The sequence below is a fragment of the Asterias rubens genome, chromosome 6, assembly GCF_902459465.1.
Source record: "Asterias rubens chromosome 6, eAstRub1.3, whole genome shotgun sequence".
NCBI classification, from domain to species: domain Eukaryota; kingdom Metazoa; phylum Echinodermata; class Asteroidea; order Forcipulatida; family Asteriidae; genus Asterias; species Asterias rubens.
Window position 1 is genome coordinate 21,862,102 of NC_047067.1, and position 20,083 is coordinate 21,882,184.

Consider the following 20,083-nt stretch of genomic DNA (forward strand, 5'->3'; position numbering starts at 1 on the left):
TCCCAAATCCTAAGTTAGGAAGAACTTGGTGAAATCAACGGCAGGTTCACCTAGCCCTATATAGGACCATGAGGTTTTGGTCCTTCATAGGCCATGTCGAATTAGACGAGTAACTCGTCCTAACTTGGGATTGGTTCAATGCGTCCTAACATCTATGGATACAGAACTTAACTCATCCCAAGTCCTAAGGTTAATCCTAAGTTAGGAAGAATTGGTGAAATCAACGACAGGTTCACTCTACACTGTGCTATAAAAACGTCTATCAGTAACGAGCGACCATGCCAAGTGCGCTGCTACCAAATAGTCGACTAGCATAGTCCAACTATCGACCCCTTGACAGAGTTCAGACAACGATAGTTATTGCACGAAATTGGCCCTACGCAGTTGAGAACGGAGCAATAAATCCAAAGAATGTTTCACATAAATTACATCAAAACAGGAGGTGTGTTGGAGTCCTACTGCGCTTTACAATAAAAAATATATGCATGTATAAATATTGCAACATGGATCAATAATCACTTTTAGCCACAGACGTTTCGAAGAGATGGACAATAAAGGCAATACTCAAAGCATTGCTGTACAAACCAATGTGAATTTCAACTACTCTTACTGTCGGGTTAGATTGTGTTGTTAGACCAATGTGGGAGTGTCGTGGCCGAGCGGTTAAGAGCACCGAATTCAAACTCTGGTGTTTCTGATCAGCAGAGTGTGGGTTTGAATCCCCAGCCGTGACACTCGTGTCCTTAAGCGAGACACATAACCATTGCTTCGTCCTTCGGATGGGACGTAAAGCCGTTGGTCCCATGTGTTGTGTAAACACATATAGAAGAACCCAGTGCACTTATCTAAAAGAGAAGGGGTTCGCCGCGGTGTTCCTGGCTGGATTGGCAGCATATTGCGCCACAGCACCTTGTAAACCATTACATGGTGCTCAAGGATTAGGTCTTATATCTCAAAATTCACCCCACTCCTTGCAGTAATAATACCTGGCGCCTCGTATCCTTTGGCAAAAGGCGCGTTATAAATACGGTTATTATTATGTTGCGGGTATGCAGTAGGCGACATCAACACATATTACATAAAGGCAATTGAGTTGTAAAAGTTAAATATTTGACTAAGAGTGTCTTTTTGTGAATTCATGACAAATATCGCAAATGACATATCCACAAATTATGTCCTCTGTCAAATTAAAAGCAGCAATAATTTCAGAGCTACAAAAAGTTGGAAAATGTCAACATCAAAATATGCGAGTTTTGAAGAATCAACATCAAAAGTCGGTGCTCGATGTTGACAAAATCGAACAAAGAAATTCACTTAAATTGAGCAAATTTAGGGCCTTTATATGGACCAAAATTATTAATTGCACTTTTAAGCGGAGCTAAAAACACAGATTTACAGTAAATTTTGTTACAGAATTACTTGTTATTATTATCATTATTATTTGCTTCACGCTTGATTGTTTAAGAAAATAATTGTCTTTTGCACTTTTCTGTTTTTTCTTCTGAATTTGTACACTGTTTCTCCGAGGTTTTTGGAAAAGGTTTTCGGAACCGTAATCGCCCAATGACAGTTATCAACTTGGGCAACTTTAATTTAGAGCCTTCCAAATTTGGAAACTTCCAAATCCATTTTGAGCAGGTATTGTTCCCAGAGGCTAGGTTAGAGACGCCCAAACCCGAATCTCCGGATAGACACTAATTATTTTGTCTATCAAGAAGTGTTCAGTGTGCTGGAAGTAGTTTCTCAAAGTGGAAACATTTTAAGCTTCACAAGGCTGAACATTCTTTCAGGAGTACACTACGCTCCAAAAGGAGAAGTGAAAATCCCAGTCTGGAGGCGCCCGATCCCAAAGGAAACATCGCCCGATCTCGGGAAAGCACTAAAGTGATATCCCATTCAGAATAATCAGAGTATATAGGATTTGAGGCATTGCATGGTGAGGTATCAATGTATATTTGGTTTGCGGTAACACCATGTGTGTACCTACTTGCCAGGTAGAGTTGTTCTTAGGGAACTGTCTTGCTTTATTCTACTGCCGTGGAGTAGATAATCGGAGGTTTGGGAGACTTCCTCCTCTAACAACCCCCAACCCACTGACACGCCTCACTACACCCGAGAGGTTTCTCACACAATGGCCAACCCTAACAATAGCCCTGAGCCCGCCAACCACACAACCAATCAGAGCATTGATTGACCTGCAGTGGATCCACTGAACCCCTATAAATAAGCCCACTCTTCTCTTACCTCTTCAGTCTCCTGACGATGACTAGAGCAAGCTAGTTGAATCGTTGAGACCAATTTCAGAACTGACTCCGCGGCAGTACAGTTAATTACGATCCTATAAGCTAAAGTAGTAGTCCAGTCTAATTTCTATACCATCCGCCCTGGTAATAGTTAATAAGCAGGACAGTTCTTTTCAGAACTGAGAAGTCTCCCAAACCTCCGATTATCTACTCCACGACAGTAGAATAAAGCAAGACAGTTCCCTAAGAACAACTCTACCTGGCAAGTAGATACACACATGGTGTTACCGCAAACCAAATATACAATAATCAGAGTGTCCAACAGAAAGTATAAAGTTTCTAAGATTGCCCCCAAATCAAGCAGGAGATACAGCTAGCAATGCCTGGTACTTCAATGAGGGCAATAGACCGATCCATTAAGCTCCGCCCCATTGCGTATTGACCAATCACAACGCAACGTAGGTCCGACATGCATGCGCGTATCTTGGCGCGTGCGGCAGAGTTGTGCAGAAAGGCATTGGAGAGCCCCACGTGTTTTTGCTCACACGTGCGTCGTGGGCGGAGCATACTGGATCGGTCTATTGCCTCAATGCCCCTAGTCATTGCCTTGCTGCCCTTTAAAATGTTCCAATTTAGTATTTTCCTCCACGAAGGAAAAATTGCCTCTTCCTTATAAGAACAAAATCAGGGCTGGATAGTACCCCGAACAAAGATATTGACACAATAGGGAGTCCGCCAACATAGGGCTATATATAGCTCAGTTGGTGGAACGCCTGCACGTTAATCTGGAGGTCGTTGGTTCAAACCCCGCTGTAGTTATTTTTTCTTAGATCAACCTCCAATCAGGGCTAGATGCATGGTAAATTGCACAGTCCCATTACGGGCATACCAAGTGAACTATTATCACTTCCAAAACTAAGGAAAAATCACTTTGCCTTAAACTAAAATACTGTGAAAAAATAATCTCTATTTAAAGCGTTCTTCAGATGCAAGACAAGGACAAACGACATTGCGTCATCAGGTCAATGTAGTGTGAAGAAACAATTCAAGACTTTCCATTTTTCCTTCAGTAAACCACAAAGGTTAGTTTTCATCAGTGGGTAGTCAGGTTCCACTACCAAAACCAAACCTAGGTTTATATAAAAAATACCAATAAGAAATGTCAAAATCCCCTGTAAAAACTTGCGTTAAAACAAAATTAGCGTATCATTCATGAGTTACCACTGGAGTATGGTCATAAAAATATGAAATAAAATAAAAAAGTGTTACTTATCGTCGGTTTGAGCAACAGGGAGGATTTAAAAAGCTGTATCAATTTTTCTTTGGGAAAATGAAACAGTGTTAAAAGTTGAATTGCGGTATACAATTGGCTCCAACAATTTGGGCAGAATCAGTTATTGCATTTAGACATAAAATTGTCCTGCCAGCCACCCCAGAAAAGACAGTAAGGTAAGTCTGAACAAGGTAAAATGACCAAGGAAGTTGTGCTTGGTATTAAAAAGACAAATAATAATAAAATAAAAGTGCTCTTTATTTGGTGAAATAGGATCCAAATTCATAACTATTTTTCTTTTTCTCAAAAACACGACTGCAATTCAGACACACATATTTCTCACGTGGAAAACTGGTTCCAGTACAAATTATGCTCAGTGATTAAAATTCATAATTGTTTGTTGTCTTGTAAAAAAAAAAAGGGGGGGGGATGGGTGGTGGTGATTTAGCTGTTGCAACTTCTTACCAAACAAAATGACCTGTGGTTGAAGTGTAAACGATTGCTTATGACCCTAGTGTAGTCTTTATTCCTTTGAATAAGACTCTGCTCCAGTCAAAACCAGGCATGGAATTTCATCTTGGAGAAAGCAAGGGCATTTTTATTTTGAAAAGGGCACTACCAATAGAAAATCTCAAAGTCTATTGGAAACTTTTACAGGGGCACCAAGGCCAAGACCAGGGGCAACAGAGGCCATGGCCGCCGTGAAATTCTAGGCCTTCAAACAAGAGAACACCTTGTTTACATTTTGTTCATTTTGTGGAAATCTTGAAGGGGTGTCCCTCTATTCCACATTGGAGACAGAGTAACCATTATAATAAATTACAATTCTACATCGGTCGACACATTGCTTTAATAAGTCGTCCTATCTTTCGGTGGCATTGTGAGAGACATCAAGCAGTTGAAGTGCCACTCAGCATGGTTCTGTTTAAACAAGCTGGCAAGAGAAACCTCCGCTGTATCGACGCTATCCGCCCGTAAGTCTTCATAGAAGCTTTGTGTATATCCAACTCTTCGACCTTGCATTCTGTTGTCCGGGGGTTCGCCTCCACAAGTACGTTCAAAGCGACGAATGCACAAGCCCCTGCATCACTCAGATGAGCACGCTGATGCCACTTTGCGAAAATACTTACTGGGATTGCCGTTGTCGTGACACACTGACGGAAACACAAATAATACAAATACTTGCACTTAAATACCCCTGGTTCGAAGCCAGCCCAGTGACTCTTCAAAGGGCTGGTGTCATGAGATGATAGCGGCAGTGAATTTGGGCCCTAAGTGAATGCCGTCAACGCTGGAGGAACGTTTGAGCTCCTGAAACGTTTGGTCTCGCGCCTTCTCGTCGCATAACCTGGAGATTGCCTGAAAACAGAAAAAAAAATAAAAAGTTTCATCAAAATGAAAAACATGTATTCTGACTTGCTCCCACAGCACAAGCTCAGCTTTGTAAATATTCAAGACTTATTCAGTTATTTATTTATTTGTATGTTCATTTTTTTTATTTTTTTTTTTACGTTTGAAGGAAAAAAAAAGTTTTTCAAAGGTGTCCAGCAATAACAAACCTTCATTAATATAAAAAAGATAACTTCATGTATCACAGCTTTATGTCCCATACGATGGACAAAGCAATGACATTTTAATTTCCCCAGTGTGAGATAATAAAGTTATTATCTTATTTTACCTTATTGATTAAATGTCTTGCTCCAGGAAACAAGTGCAACAACCGGGACTCGAACCCACCCTCTGCTGATCAGAAACACCACAGCTTGACTATAGTGTGCTTAACCGCTCGACCACGAATCACCTGTTTTGACCCAAAAGAAGTTTACTGATCTGGGTAAAACATAAATAAAATATAACATGCTGCGTACCTCTAACGTCTGTGCTCTTTCCTTGCTAAGTAACTCTGACGGAAATGAGATTTCATAAGCATCGGCCAGGGCACGCAGGTCAAAATAGTACTTAGCATACACGCTGGATGGAACGTTGATGTTGAACTGCAACATCTCAAGGAACTGCCTCTCCAGTTCATTCCTGTATGAAATCAAAAAATAGTTTGGGGGTTAAACGGAGAAGAATCAACTAGAGAGGGATTTGATCCAATCACCTCAAGATTAAATTTCTGGTGCTCTACCTACTAAACTATCTAGGCCTATGTAATCATAATAATACATCAAACAATACAACCATATCTTGTGCAAGAACTTCACCATAAATAACATGATTGTTTAGGTAAATTAACAAGCATTTTTGTATCATTCTGAATAAAATATTATAGCTATATTATTTGGTTTGTGGTATATTTCAGCTACTTTTCATCAGACAGGCACAAAAGTCTGAATTCTTAATAAAAGACTTAAAGTTTTCATCCCTAAAAGGCTAAGCTACAATAACAAAACATCTATTTAATTCAATTTACATTTATTTCTAATAACAATACAATAATTCCAATAACATTCATAAACTCTGTCCCAAACACTTCAACTAACAATAATTCTCTTGAATCACAAGAGTATGAAAAGGACAATCAAAACAGGGGAGTAAACACTGGGGAATGTGGCACTCTAGTGAGCTGTATGAAGCAGTGATACATTTATATATTTGTTTCTTGAGCAGAAAACAAGTACAATAATGCACATTAGTAACAAAATAAATTGTTAAAAGATACAAGAGTAATTAAAATAGAAAACAGAGGAAGGGAAGAGAACCAGCCTAGAGGCTAAAGGATTGCCAAAAAAAGTTCATGTCTATAGCTGGTTTTTAAAAAGAGCAATAAATATCATTGCAATAAAACACACAAATATAGTACGTGGGGAGGGGGAGGGGGACACTGGAAAGAGAACAATCATAAAATACAATATTAAAAGATACACCAAGAGCAATTAAAATACAGAGGAAGGAAAGAGAACCAGCTCAAGCCCAAAGGAACGCTGGAAAGAAAGTTCTTGTCAACAAGCTCTCATTCCAAGCTGTTTTTAAAAGGAACAAAAACATCAATGCAAAACACACAAATATTATACTTCCAAAGGACAATAAAAACTGGGGAGAAAACACTGGAAAGATACCCAGCAAGAGCCCAAGGATTGCCTGAATGAAACAAAATTCCAAGCTCTCCTTTCAAGGTGGTCTTGAAAAATAGCAAAACATATCATTGCAACAAAACACACAAATATAGTAATTCCAATAAAAACGGGGGGGGGGGGACACTGGAAAGGGAACCAACTGGAGCTCGAAGAATTGCTGGAAAGAAACAAAGTTCTTTTCTTCAGGCCCTCCTCTCCAGCTGGTCTTAAAAGGGAGCAACAAATAATTGGCAAAACACACACAAATATCATACTTCAAAAGGACAATAATAATTGAGGAAAACACTGGAAAGAAACCCAGCTCAAGCCCAAAGGATTGTCAACAAGAAAAAAGATCTTGTCTAGAGGCTCTCCTCTCTAGCTGGTTTTAAAAAAGAACAACAAAACAATTAGTTGAAAACAAATTCTATATAACGTTTCTGAATATACATCAAGGATACACACACAAGATAGTTCAAAAGATTGAAAAAAACATTAATGACAAAGTAACTTTAAAATTTGCATGATTAAGATCCAGGAAGTACATCAATTAAAACACAGAAAGTTACAAATAAAAGTAGATCAGAAAAAAAAAATATGAAATGAGATTGATTACACACGAAAAGGCTAAAACAATTGAGCAAAAGGTGATTTCAAATAAAGAATATCAAATATAGCATTCAAACACATAACCCTGTTATAAATCATGACATCATTGGGAAGTGAAAACCAAAATCTTTGAAAATTAAATGTAGAAACAAGATAGGTTGGCGGTATACACCATATCAAAATCTCTTTTGAGTAGTGTCGGTTCTGAAATGCATCGGTGGTTGACAAATTTTCAGAATCAACACTACTCAAAAAGAAAACTTCACATGGTTTTACCGCAAACCTCTCTTAAGGCCCGGTCCCACTGTAGCGATAACGATATCGATAACGATAATGACGCAAAGGGAATGCATTCCATTGGTTGAATGAGCGTGTGCATATTCTGCGTGGAGCAATTCGACCAATATAATGCGTTTTCTTTGCGTTGTGATGGTTAACGTTTTCGTTATCACTGCAGTGGGACCGGGCCTTTAATTTCTCCTCCACCATGCAAAGTTTCAAATCCTACAAGTACTTACATATCGTCTACCGTCAAGTCCTTGAGTATTTGACAGTAGTCGACGTTCCACACGGCCTGGTCATCCCAGACCTTAGAGGCAAGGAGTATTGCTCCAAGAACCATTCGCTTCCAGTTCGCTGGCGTGATGTCTATTTCAGCATATGTTAATAGTCTTTCTAAATAAACCTGCAACGATTGAAAAAATTCATAAATCCTTCTCATAAATCATGAAACAACTTTTAAACCTGTCTTAAAAACTGTCTCTCCTAAGTCAAGCACCTTAAGAACCTTATTGTTGGATACATGTACATAAGATATTTAAGGCTACATTATTATTACATGAATCAGTTATACTGCTATGATCAGAGTCTAGCAGTATGTGTCAACATAAAAGTATCAAATGGCGTTTGATTTTTTGAAGTAATAATAATAACAGTAGTGGCTTCTTATACAGTGGTACATTTCCATCACTCAGCGGCGCTTTAACATTCATTTTCCTGCAAGGTATGTAGGGCTACATTCAAAATAAGAGACCTTGGGTCGATTTCACAAAGAGTTAGAACTTGTCCTAACTCAAGTCCTAGGAGATGTAAACAAACTAAGGCTAGTCGTAGGTTGGGACAAGTAACTCGTCCTAACTCGAGATAAGACTAGTCCTAACTCTTTGTGAAATCGACCCCTGCTCTTTTTACATGGCACCGTGTAATGGTTTACAAGATGCTGCCAATCAAACCAGGAACACCGGGGCGAACCCCTTCTCTTTTTGATAAGTGCACTGGGTTCTTTTACATGCATTACACAACACACAGGACCAAAAGCTTTACGTCCTATCTGAAGGATGAAGCAATCATGGTTAAGTTTCTTGCTTAAGGACACAAGTGACACGACCGGGACTCGAACACACACTCTGCTGATCAGAAACACCAGAGCTTGAGTCAAGTGCTCTTATCTGGTTGGTCACTAAAAATAAAAACTTTTCCAAAATTATACCATATTGGAATATAATACTTACTAAGGTCACAATAGCACACTCTGATGTTAACTGGGCTGCATTGAACAACATACGGATAAATCTGTAGATGTGTTTATGTTCGGGATTCACTTTGAAATAATCGTCAGGCACAGGATCTTTCTGCAAGGAACAGAACAATTTCAACAAGTAAGTCGTTAAACATTAAACGTAGAGTCATGCAGGTAAAAATTCATTCATTCATTCATTCGTTTAGTAATGGTTTATTCTTTAAAAACAATTTTTCATAAAGCTTTCACAAATCTTGCTGAACAGAAACTGGTTACTGGCCAAAGTTCACTGGTGCCCAACTCATTTTTCCCTTAGCAAAGAATTTTGCTAAGCAGTATATTCTGCTTAACAGCTATTAATGAAATTGGGCCCTGATCCGGATGCATAGTGTATTATGAAAATAAATATTTACCGTGAGTTGATGTGATTTCTCGTCAAATATATCCATCTGTCGATCAGATTCCCTGTTCTTTATGTGATAGTAAACAGCTAAAGCAACGCTGAAAGATAAAAAGAATAAGAAAACGACGATAACTTAATATTTCTACTCTATGGACAACATTAATTCAATATCACGGCAGACTGCAAGGGGATAAATCACAAGGGAGTGTGGGTTTTTCGTTCTGCGGACATGGATTGTGAATTGTTACTTCAATTTTGGGCTTGTGCATGATGCTTATCATAATTCTACAGTATTCTACTTTAAAAATATCTTTCTATCCATATGCATTTTATAACAAACGATTACAAACGCTTTTTATAGACCAACTCGTCTGATCCAAGGCAACGTGTTCCTTTAACATAGAGGAACTTCAGCTATGGAATTATTGCGATCAGCTACATTATGATCAGCGTCAAACTCATACTTGGTACATTCAAAGACCAACTCGACCGATCCAAGGCAACCTGTTCCTTTAAATGTATATATTATATATGTTGTATAATGTTGATAAGTAGAGATTATAATAGTATTGATTTACCAATTAAAATGTGTCTAGTATCCATTACATGCAGTGGCACTTTACTTCTCGGGCACCAGTACATTACACAAAAAGATCCCCCAGTGAGTGCTAAGTGCGCACATGTTGTGATGCCCCGCGCCAGCGTCATGCATTCTTTTTTTTCTTAGAAATCAGCCTCAGGAGTAGGTTGCAACGTGCCCCTGGTGACAACAAGCCATGGATAACATTCAAATCAACGTATTTGTGATACTGTTTACTATTTATCTGGCAATTTTGCAAAGCAAAAGACATTTACACTAAACAAATGAGCGCAGAGAACTACTATTGACTCAGAAATGATGTTTTTCAATTAGCATAGAATTATGTATATTTCATCAAACTATATGCCCTTAAATACACTCAAGTAGAACTGTCTACAAAGTACAAACAACTTTCAACTTACGGGAAGTTGATGCTCAAGTTACATGCTTCAAATAGTTCCTCCTAGTAACTCTAGACGACAGTTTTTTTCTTCTCTTCAGTAACAAGTATTTTCTCCCGCTGACATTTGATCAAAAGACTTTCTGCCTGGGGTTATTATTGCAAAGATCCAATACCCACCAAGCGCTAGGACAACCCCCCCTATGGACTTGGGGTACAGTATTCCAGAAATACCCACGTGGCATCCAGGGAAAGCTGTAAGAACTGAAACCACTAGCACTCAACATCAGTTGAAATCTCCCATAAAATTTTAACTTAAAGCCATTGGACACTTTCGGTAAACAGTATTGTCCAAGGCCCACACTTCGTGTATCACAACTAAAAAAACAAACCTGTGAAAATTTAGGCTCAAATGTTCATCGGAGTCGGGAGAAAATAACGAGAAAACCCACCCTTGTATCCGCAAGTTTCGCCGTGTCATGACATGTGTTTAAAATAAATCTGTAATTCTCGATATCGAGAATTGATATTGTTTTAATGTTTTCTCAAAAAGTAAAGTATTTCATGGAATAACATTTCTAGAGAAGTCTTTCACCATTACCTTCTGTAAACCCTGTCAGTTATTTGTAAATGTGTGAACTTAAAAAAAAAATAAAAATGTTCCGAAAGTGTCCAATGGCTTCAAAGGCACTGGTAATTGCCATATATTCTTTTTGATGTACAAATGTATTCCAACGTAAGTATGCTTAGAGTAATAAATCTGTGAAATTTGGGCTCAATTGGTCATCGATGTTGGAATGGAAGAAAATAATGAAGGAAAAATGTGTGTGGAGTGAGTTGTTTCTCATAATGTTTTGTATTATCAATAGCTCTCCATTGCTCATTACCAAGTAAGTTTTTATGCTAATATATATTTTGAGTATTTACCAAAAGTGTCTGCAGTTTCTTCAAGCAATAAAACCGTTAAACAATACCCCCTGGCGCTCTTTTGTATAAATGTGGTATTTGGACCAGCGACAAATACAGGAAGAACAATATTATCTTCCTCCATGCAGTTGCTATGCCAACCAGGAAAGCCAACCGGAAAAGACTCCACTAAAAAAAATTCCTTAATATCTAAAAAATAAATCATTATGCGATCAAATGTCTTCCTTTACAGACATTTCCTGTGTGTTCGAAAGAAAAACAATCACAACACAACTCGGATAAATCCTTCAATACAAATTCTTCATCACGGTGTAAACACACATTACATGACTTCGCTCAATGCAATTTTCGCATCCCTAAGGATACATCTTTTCTACATTCCTTTGTTCCTGTACTTAACATCCTGCCATAGGCTTTGTACATAAAATTATCCTCGATTAGAAATCACAGAATTCCCTGCTTCCACCATGTCCACACGGGCTGATTGTTGCTTATGCTAAGCATAGCCCTTGCCCAGTTTCATAAAGCCTGTGGGCACATACATGTAAACTTGGTAAGCACAACCAAACTCTGCTTAGCAAAATTAAGTTACCAGCCAGAATACTATACAGTTACCACTGCTGTCACGAGTACCCCACTCATTCATGTTTATCATAGAAATTTGCTAATAAGCAGAAATTTGCTAGACAGCTTTATGAAATTGGGTCATGGATGAAATTCACAGAATGTTTTTCCCATCGTTTGTTAACTCGTAAGACCATGGCCCAATGGCCACATCATACACAGCATGTGTCCTCCATTGGTATTAGGATAAAAACAAACGACATGTACTGATGACATATGTTTTTATCATTCGACTCTACAGGGATTTTAGAACAATTTAATTACATTTTATTTATTGTTTTACAGTATAATCAAAATCACATGTGTATAAGGCCTAACACTACAACACTACAACACCGCCAAGACCAAAATTAAAACTTAACTAAAATATTGTATCTCAAATGTGTAGTCCCAATTTGTTTCCAGATGTACACACGCTCAAATCTCAGAGTATTTTTTTTCTTCTTTTCTGTTTCGCAAGCACGTTGCAAAATAATTGCAAGCAGATTACTTTTGCCACGCCAACAAATTTAGTTTCTCAGTTTGCACATTTGTAAAAATTTGTTCCTAAAATATGATTGTCCCCTACCTACCGACAGCATCTTTTAAACCCCAGCATCAGCAAACAAAAATATTTGTTGCTAGGCCCAGTGACCTTTCTGAATATCTATTCATTTCTACACAGATGAATAATATTTATAAAAATTCTCAGAGTTTTTGACTAGTAGATTCTTTCAAATCAATTGACTCGCCATTTTCAGGAAACCCTCTCTAACATGAAACGTGAAATCTCATTTTGTGGATCGGTCTTACTCAATATTTTGATACAAAAGTGTTGTTTTGTCCCACTCAAAGTGCTTTCTTATTATGCACAATGTCAGTGAAAAGAATTTGTTTTCCATTTTGACAGGAAACGGGATGAAAGTTATGTGTTCTTCCAAAGCATACAGCTGTTTCCTGTTTATAAAGACACAGCATCAGATTGGCAAGGATCCACTATAAGCCAAAATCTTTTATAAGGAAAATAAGACTCACCATTTTATGGTTGACTTGAGATTAGGCTGAGTGACGGTGCTATCATCGATATATATCGTTGAGCAGGAGCTAGACTTGGTTAGTCCCTTGCTTCTTCTGTGGTTGGCTGCCCTGGCGGTCAGTAGCTGCATCTGGTGCTGTTTTCGTCTTTCACGGACCACTTCTAGGTAATTGATTATAGGAGAAAAAAATTAACCATTGAAACAGAACGATGTGCAGTTATTCAAAAACTCGATCCACTATACGAAAGGAGTAATACTGGCCGACTGAAAACTTTTAACTCCTCATATTCAGAGGTTACTTAAGTTAAAGGAACACGTTGCCTTGGATCGGTCGAGTTGGTCTTTGAAAAAGCGTTTGTAACCGTTTGTTATAAAATGCATATACATGTATGCACTTTCTAGGGCCATGTCCGAAATTGTTTGCTTCGGCAGCGGCCCTGGCTGGAATGCCCAAAAGTCATATTTTCCAATGTTGGCGTTGAAGTCATGGCCATAAATGCTTAATTCATACACAGCCCATCAGTGGAAGACTTTAGAATGTTAGGTGGCAGCAAAAATACCAGATAAGCGTCCATTGTTCTCGTACTTCTGAGCATGCGCACACTTCCATTAACAGCAAGTCTGCTGCCATCTAGTGTCCCAATAGTCAGCACGTCTGCTGCCATCTAGTGTCCCAATAGTCCCATTGGCCATTGAGTCGTCATTTGTCTAAAAATTGACAATATTTCACAATAATGCTCACCCAATGTTTGTGACTTAGACATAAATAGAGTACTTATTCTTGGGTGCAGTGACGGGTCATCTGTATCCTCTGAAAATATACAAAAAAATACTAAGTTAGAATTTCAACAAAGCACTGATAGTTTACATGAATACAGGTCTCAAATTTTATCTTTGAGATGGCAAGGCCATTCTCATTTATTAAAAGGCACTACAACTGCACAATGTTAAAATGTATGGAAACTTATGAAGGGGCACCAGGGCCTAGACCAGGGCAAAAGAGGCAACGTTGTCCATGGCCTCTGTGTGTATAAATCCAGGGCAAGACTTCACAAGGATCCAAGACAGATCTGAACTGTCAATCAATCTTAACTGCTAAGCAGAGGTGATGTCACAATACAAATCTGTAAATATTGACAACTCATCTTTAGGTGAATCTAAGTGCTTCGTGAAATCAAGCCTGAGCCTGTGAACAGACCAGGTTTTTTAACCCTTAACTTTTTTCAGTGACTAACGACCAGTGAAAAAAGTTAACGACCAATTGAGGAGCTGGTGATCATTGAAACCAATAAGCTTTTTTAATTGCTTGTTAGCTTTTTTATTGCTCGTTAGTCACTCAGCAAATCTTGAGCCTAAAAGGTTTCTTTTAACATTTGTATTTGGGGCTTGAGTTTGAAACAATCTGTGGCTCCTATCCGTGCATGCAGTGAATTTCATGTAGTAAATAGATTTTCCTGCAAGCAATGACCTAGCTACTAATAGTTATCACACAATAAGTAATTACCTGTTCCATATTTAATAATAAATTTATCTTCACGCATATTTGACGCACAACTTAAAATAGCGTAATACGCTGAGTTGATATGGGTGTGATATGGACCATACAGTATGGGTTAAAATCACAATGTTGTTGCCATGGCTTGACCAAACGGAACCAGCAAATTTGAAGTTTGCTTTCAGACCACTTTAATAGAATTTTGACGGTTCCTCAGCATTTTCTCAGCCGAATCACTGTAAAGAGCGAACGCTGACAATACACTACCACTTTATAATTAGATTTCATTATTTTATAGGCTCCACTGTGTATGCTGTGCATAATGTGCAACGAATTGCTTTTCATTCGAGCTTTAGATGCATTATGATTATTGCGCAAGAAAACGCATGACGAGGCAAGTCAAATTGTACATGTTGTACTACATGATTTAAAACATGGACTAAAATGTCAAATCATTTGACCTGGCAATTGCTTTCTGCGTGTACACATGATCATTAACTAAGAGTTACCCACTGAAGGGTATGTACATCTAACTGTACAGTACATGAAAGCAATAAGTTATTGCCATCACTAACATCATTTTGACAGCTGTTTTTATTCTTAAAGGAGCACGTTGCCTTGGATCGGACGAGTTGGTCTATAAAAAGCGTTTGAAACCGTTTGTTATGAAATGCATATGGTTAGAAAGATGTTTTAAAAGTAGAATACAATGATCTACACAAGTATCACTCAAAATTGCACGGTTTTTCTTTTACGTCGCGAACTATCACGGTCGGCCATTTATGGGAGTCAAAATTTTGACTCCCATAAATGGCCGCCGTGTTAGTGAACAAGGTAAAAAGAAAACCACGCAATTTGGAGGCATATTTGTGTAGATCATTGTATTCTACTTTTACAACATCTTTCTACCCATGTGCATTTTATAACAAACGGTTACAGAACGCTTTTCAAAGACCAACTCGACCGATCCAAGGCAACGTGTTCCTTTAAGATGAGCTGTAAACTATCCATGAGAAAACACTTCATTTCAGGCATTTGTCAGACACGGATCTTGTAAATCACACCAAAAAATAGGGATATGTTTATAAACAAATATTTGTACAGTGGTTTTTTTTTTCAGAAAAAGAAATGTGATTTACAATGTGTTTGTCAAACACAGAACTTGCAAGCACACCAAAAAAGACGAAACTGTATTGGACACAAATGTCATCAAACCCACAGAAAAACAAATTAAAAACATAATAACAATAAAGACATTTGTATAGCACCTAATGCAAACGCCTCTAAGCGCATAAAGAAAACAATAAAATATACAGTGAGTGAAAGACACAATAAAAGTTTTTAACAGAGACTTAAAACAATATAAAGAGAAAATTAGCCGAAAAAATATGCAAGCCTGATACATGTCCAGTATGAATTACATTTCATAATAATGTATTAATGCGTGTGTACAGTGGGATTGACAATCTGCACTGATGAACAGTCATGAATATGCATGACTTACTTATTGACAATCTGCATTGAAGAACATTCATGAATATCCATGACTTACTTATTGACAATCTGCACTGATAAACAGTCATGAATATGCATGACTTACTTATTGACAATCTGCATTGAAGAACATTCATGAATATCCATGACTTACTTATTGACAATCTGCACTGAAGAACATTCATGAATATGCATGACTTACTTATTGACAATCTGCACTGATGAACAGTCATGAATATGTATGACTTACTTTACAAACACATTCTTTGTAAATGTTCTGTTAATACCACGCACACAAAAAAGTTAGAGTCCTTACGTTTCGACCTTATGGTGCTTGTTCAAGTAAAATACAGGTTTATGTGTTCTACTGTGTAGGATGTTGTTGTTGTTGTTGTTTTGATTCTTGTCTTAAAAACAAAATTCTTGTCCAGTAAAGCATTTTGAGCTACTGAGTCTTGTCGCCTTCTTGCCCCTGTGGCCCTAGTTGGATTGCCAGCTTCGTGTAAGTCCGTTGTGAGTAGAGTTATACTTGGTTCTCTCTTAAATGCCACACAGGTTTTTCTTCCCTCCGGAAAAATAAACCACTTTAGATCTTTGCCTGTGCCCTGTGGTCATACGTTATAGAGTGTTTATTGGTCAATGTGGCTGGCTGCCATGACTGCAGCTCAAACACGCTGCAGCCACATCCTTCATACATGTATATCATGTTTCTGGATTTATTTGTTTGTCAATCATGATTTGATTTGTTGTCTCAAATTTACACAGTGATGAAGAACAGTGAACATGGGGTAGCGACTACTAGCCCATGTGCTCCTCCTACTAGAGAACATAAACATGTAGCGATGAACACATTATGGACCAACATTCTGCAGCTGATTTCACGAAACGCTAGGATTAATCCTAACTCGAGTTAGGACGAGTAACCTGTCCTAACTTAGGATGTGTTCAATGCTTCCCACACAATTGGATACGGAACTGAACCCATCCTTAGTCTTAAGATTGATCCTAAGTTAGGAAGAGTTTGGTGAAATCGACGGCAGGTTACCTAATGAAAGACCTTTAACATTCAGGATATTAGTTTCACACGTATGTTCACGTATTTACCATGTAGGTCATGCATATATTCATGAAGGAAGTACTACATGTACATGTTCATTACAACAACCTTCCTGAACTAGTTTCTTATTCAGTGCTATCAGCAAGTGACCTAGGGGACGTTCAGAGTAATCAAGGTTTGAAAATTTCAAATTTTTTTTTAAAGTTTGACCCACCCATACACGCACACCAAATATCATTTGTAATTATGACCATGTTTTGACCATGTGGCATATTATCAATGTAACTCCCTCTTTGTCAAACACTGTACCATGTGTACATGACTTCGTTCACATATCGTGTACAAGGACATCAACACTAGTATTGTACACGTCGCTTCTACTAATACATGAACTTGGATAATGATTTGTTTTTATATATGTGTTGACCCTGTTAAGCTTGGGCGATATCACGATATTATCGAATATCTCGATATTAATTTGGACATGATTTCGATATCGGATGGATTTGGTTTTAATCGAAATATCGATATATCGCGATATATCGATCAAATATCGCGAAGTATTTGCTAGCTGAGACATCTTGCACCCCATAGGTTTGGAGTAAAACCAGAAGAATAGGTCATTAGAACACCTCTCTTATGCCAAGACTGTCACTTCTACAACTTTCACTTGGAGTTTTAAGACTGATGATCGCGATTATATCGAATATCGCGATATATTGTCGGCGATATATCGTGAATAAAATAAATCGATATCGCCCAAGCTTAGACCCTGTAGGTCTTTTACATCGTTACAAGAATAAGTAGTTGCAGATTGGAAGATTGGGTGGAATAAGTGTTAAAGGAGCAGCGGATGAAACAGATTATCCTGGGGACAAAAATAAGCTGGAAAGAAGGGAAGTTGGAAAGGATGGGTGGAGTAGAAATGTAAGAAAGGTGTTGCTAATTCAATTATCTCCACGTGGTTTTCTAACAACAAATACATGAGGGGATGTATACAGGCCTGGAATTTCATCTGTACAAGAGTAAGGCCATTTTCATTTTGCAGAGGGCACACTAGGAAATCTTAAAGTCTATCTGAGAAACTTTTGAAGGGGCACCAAGGCCAAAACCAGGGCAATTGAGGCCTGTGTACAACAATGTACTGTACAACAATGTACCTGGAAGATACACACATGTACAGGTAATACATGTACCCGAGAACAGTTAAAGAATAAATCAAAATGCCAAGATAGTGCCATGCTGTATACATAATTAGGATTAAAACTGCCTCTAGCTACTGGGCAATTTCGGTGGTCTAGTTGGTATGACACTGCTCTAGAACTGCAAAGGTCGTGGGTTCGAATCCGACCTGAGTATTATGCCTGTGACTTTTTTCTTCTTGGTTGAACAAATATAAATATGATTAAAAGTGTTATTGTTCTGCATCTATTATAAATGACAACTAATTGATACAATAATTGGCAAAGTAAAACAAAAACATTCTCCAGCTCTCACCTTCAACAAACTGTTCCCTGTCGCTGATATGTTGTAGGTTTGGGAAGGATTCATTGACCTCTAGCTTTAGACTGTCTTTCTTAACCGCTTTGTAGCTGGTGTCGTTGTGCTGCGGTCGCTGGATGTTATTTGTCCGCCTAGTCTTATCTTGTCCGTCACTGGTTTTGCAATCCAGGCAGTTCCCCATGGTTTATGAATGCTTGACGCAATCCTCAGATGTATCTTGATTGTGTGTGGTTGTATCCTCTGCTAGGTTTGGCATATATCCCACTTGAACTTTGTTCAGTTCTGTAATTAAATTAATATTCGTATGAAATGTTAACAAGATCACTATTCAATCCTATCTCACACTCATTTAGGCACTGCAAGAAGCCTGAAAATCTTTCATACAATACTAAACACACTGCATCTGTTAAATGTCTAATGTTAAACTGGAGTATCAGAACCAAAAGAAATGATCACAATTCATATGCAACTTCATTTTGAAAGTAAATGAAACTGCATTTACAGCAATTTTCAGATGTCTAGTATGGGAATAAAAAACAGGAAGAATAACAGGAAATCAGCTGACCACATCCCAATTTCAAAAAACCTGTAGGCCTAAGCATAAAAACTTGCTAAGCTTAATTAAACAATCTTGTCTAACAAAATTCCATTAGGTTTCAAATCGCGCCTCTGGTGCTCCCCCCCCCCCCTCACTTTTTTTTTGCTTAGCAAAGAAACTCACTTAGCAGTATTTTCTATGGTGTAGGATACACCCATTTTTCCGGCTTCTCAATATCATATATCATAATAGTATGTAAAAGAAAAACAAACAGTAACACAAACTCACACAGGCATTTATAAATTGGAGGCATATATGCATCAAGACGTATGATGCCCAATTCCGAGCTCTCGTGGTTGGGTTCATCCAAGGTGAAAGGGGGAGGGGCAATGTTTTTTACCCTGTTCCAACCCCAACCTTCCCCCACCCACAATTGTCAATCCTAACCCTACCCCTACCCCAAACCCTCACCCCCTCCCCCGCGAATCCAGTGACCCGTGGTTGTGGCTTCAGTATTTGAAGCCACACAACCACGGCATAACTTAAGGGTGCATGGTTGTTGTGGCTTCACCTGTATGCAGCCACACAACCATGCCACTGTAATGTGCATGGTTGTGGCACGGAATTGGGCTTCATATGTCGGTTGGTATATATATCTCATAATTTGAGCTCCTAAGTCCAAATCAATTCGAATGCATGAAAAATCAGAGAGACTGACAGTCTAAAAAGATGGAAACATTTAATAACAAGCAAACACTGTGGTATTGAAACAAAATGACAAATACAAATGCCAACTGTCCACCCAATATGTCAAATACCACAGCCATCTTTTTATTATTGTTGATGGCCTTATAAAACTCCAAAAATGATATTGAAATAAACAGCTGATTTCGCCACTTCAATCACACTCTGTCATTCATATGAACACACACAGCTAGCTCAGGACAGAGCTAACCTAATCATGTTTGTTGGAATCACAGTTTTGTATTTTCGTCAAACAAACCAATTTACAAACCTTGAATCTCAAATTACAGCAGAGCATCATCAGTACATTCCACACTAGCACTCACTGTGTTTCAGGCAATCTGTTTTCACACATTTTGCAGGTAAAAATAGGTGGAAAAGTATGGTAGTTTTGTGTTAAAAAAAAGACAGCACACGAACATGCTTCCATTCCAGTCAGTGTATTGGAGTGAATCTGGTTTCGCTTCGCCCCCATACATGATACAATGAGTGCCTTGCATTCGTTTCAGCACGAGTGAGGCGTGGACCAGACGAATACACTTTTCGAAAGGGGTCATGTCAAGTTGTCGTAAAGTGAATGTGATTGGCTAGATATGACG

At 38.3% G+C, this 20,083-nt stretch overlaps 1 protein-coding gene across 2 annotated transcripts; it reads right to left on the bottom strand.

The window, feature by feature from the left end:
* Nucleotides 1-2,801: 2,801 nt before the first annotated feature.
* Nucleotides 2,802-19,913, bottom strand: LOC117291785 (cyclin-Y-like protein 1). Of its 2 annotated transcripts, none has more exons than XM_033773692.1 (9): nucleotides 19,756-19,913; nucleotides 18,197-18,484; nucleotides 13,396-13,464; nucleotides 12,652-12,811; nucleotides 9,117-9,204; nucleotides 8,696-8,815; nucleotides 7,703-7,869; nucleotides 5,385-5,547; nucleotides 2,802-4,875 (listed from the first exon to the last, which is right to left on the bottom strand). In XM_033773692.1, exons 2-9 carry the CDS (start codon nucleotides 18,381-18,383, stop codon nucleotides 4,756-4,758), a joined length of 1,074 nt encoding a protein of 357 aa, XP_033629583.1. In that variant the 5' UTR covers nucleotides 18,384-18,484; nucleotides 19,756-19,913; the 3' UTR covers nucleotides 2,802-4,755. The 2 variants fall into 2 exon arrangements, with proteins under 2 accessions (XP_033629583.1, XP_033629582.1); XM_033773691.1 differs by having other exon boundaries at nucleotides 12,652-12,814.
* Between the last annotated feature and the right edge of the window lie 170 nt (nucleotides 19,914-20,083).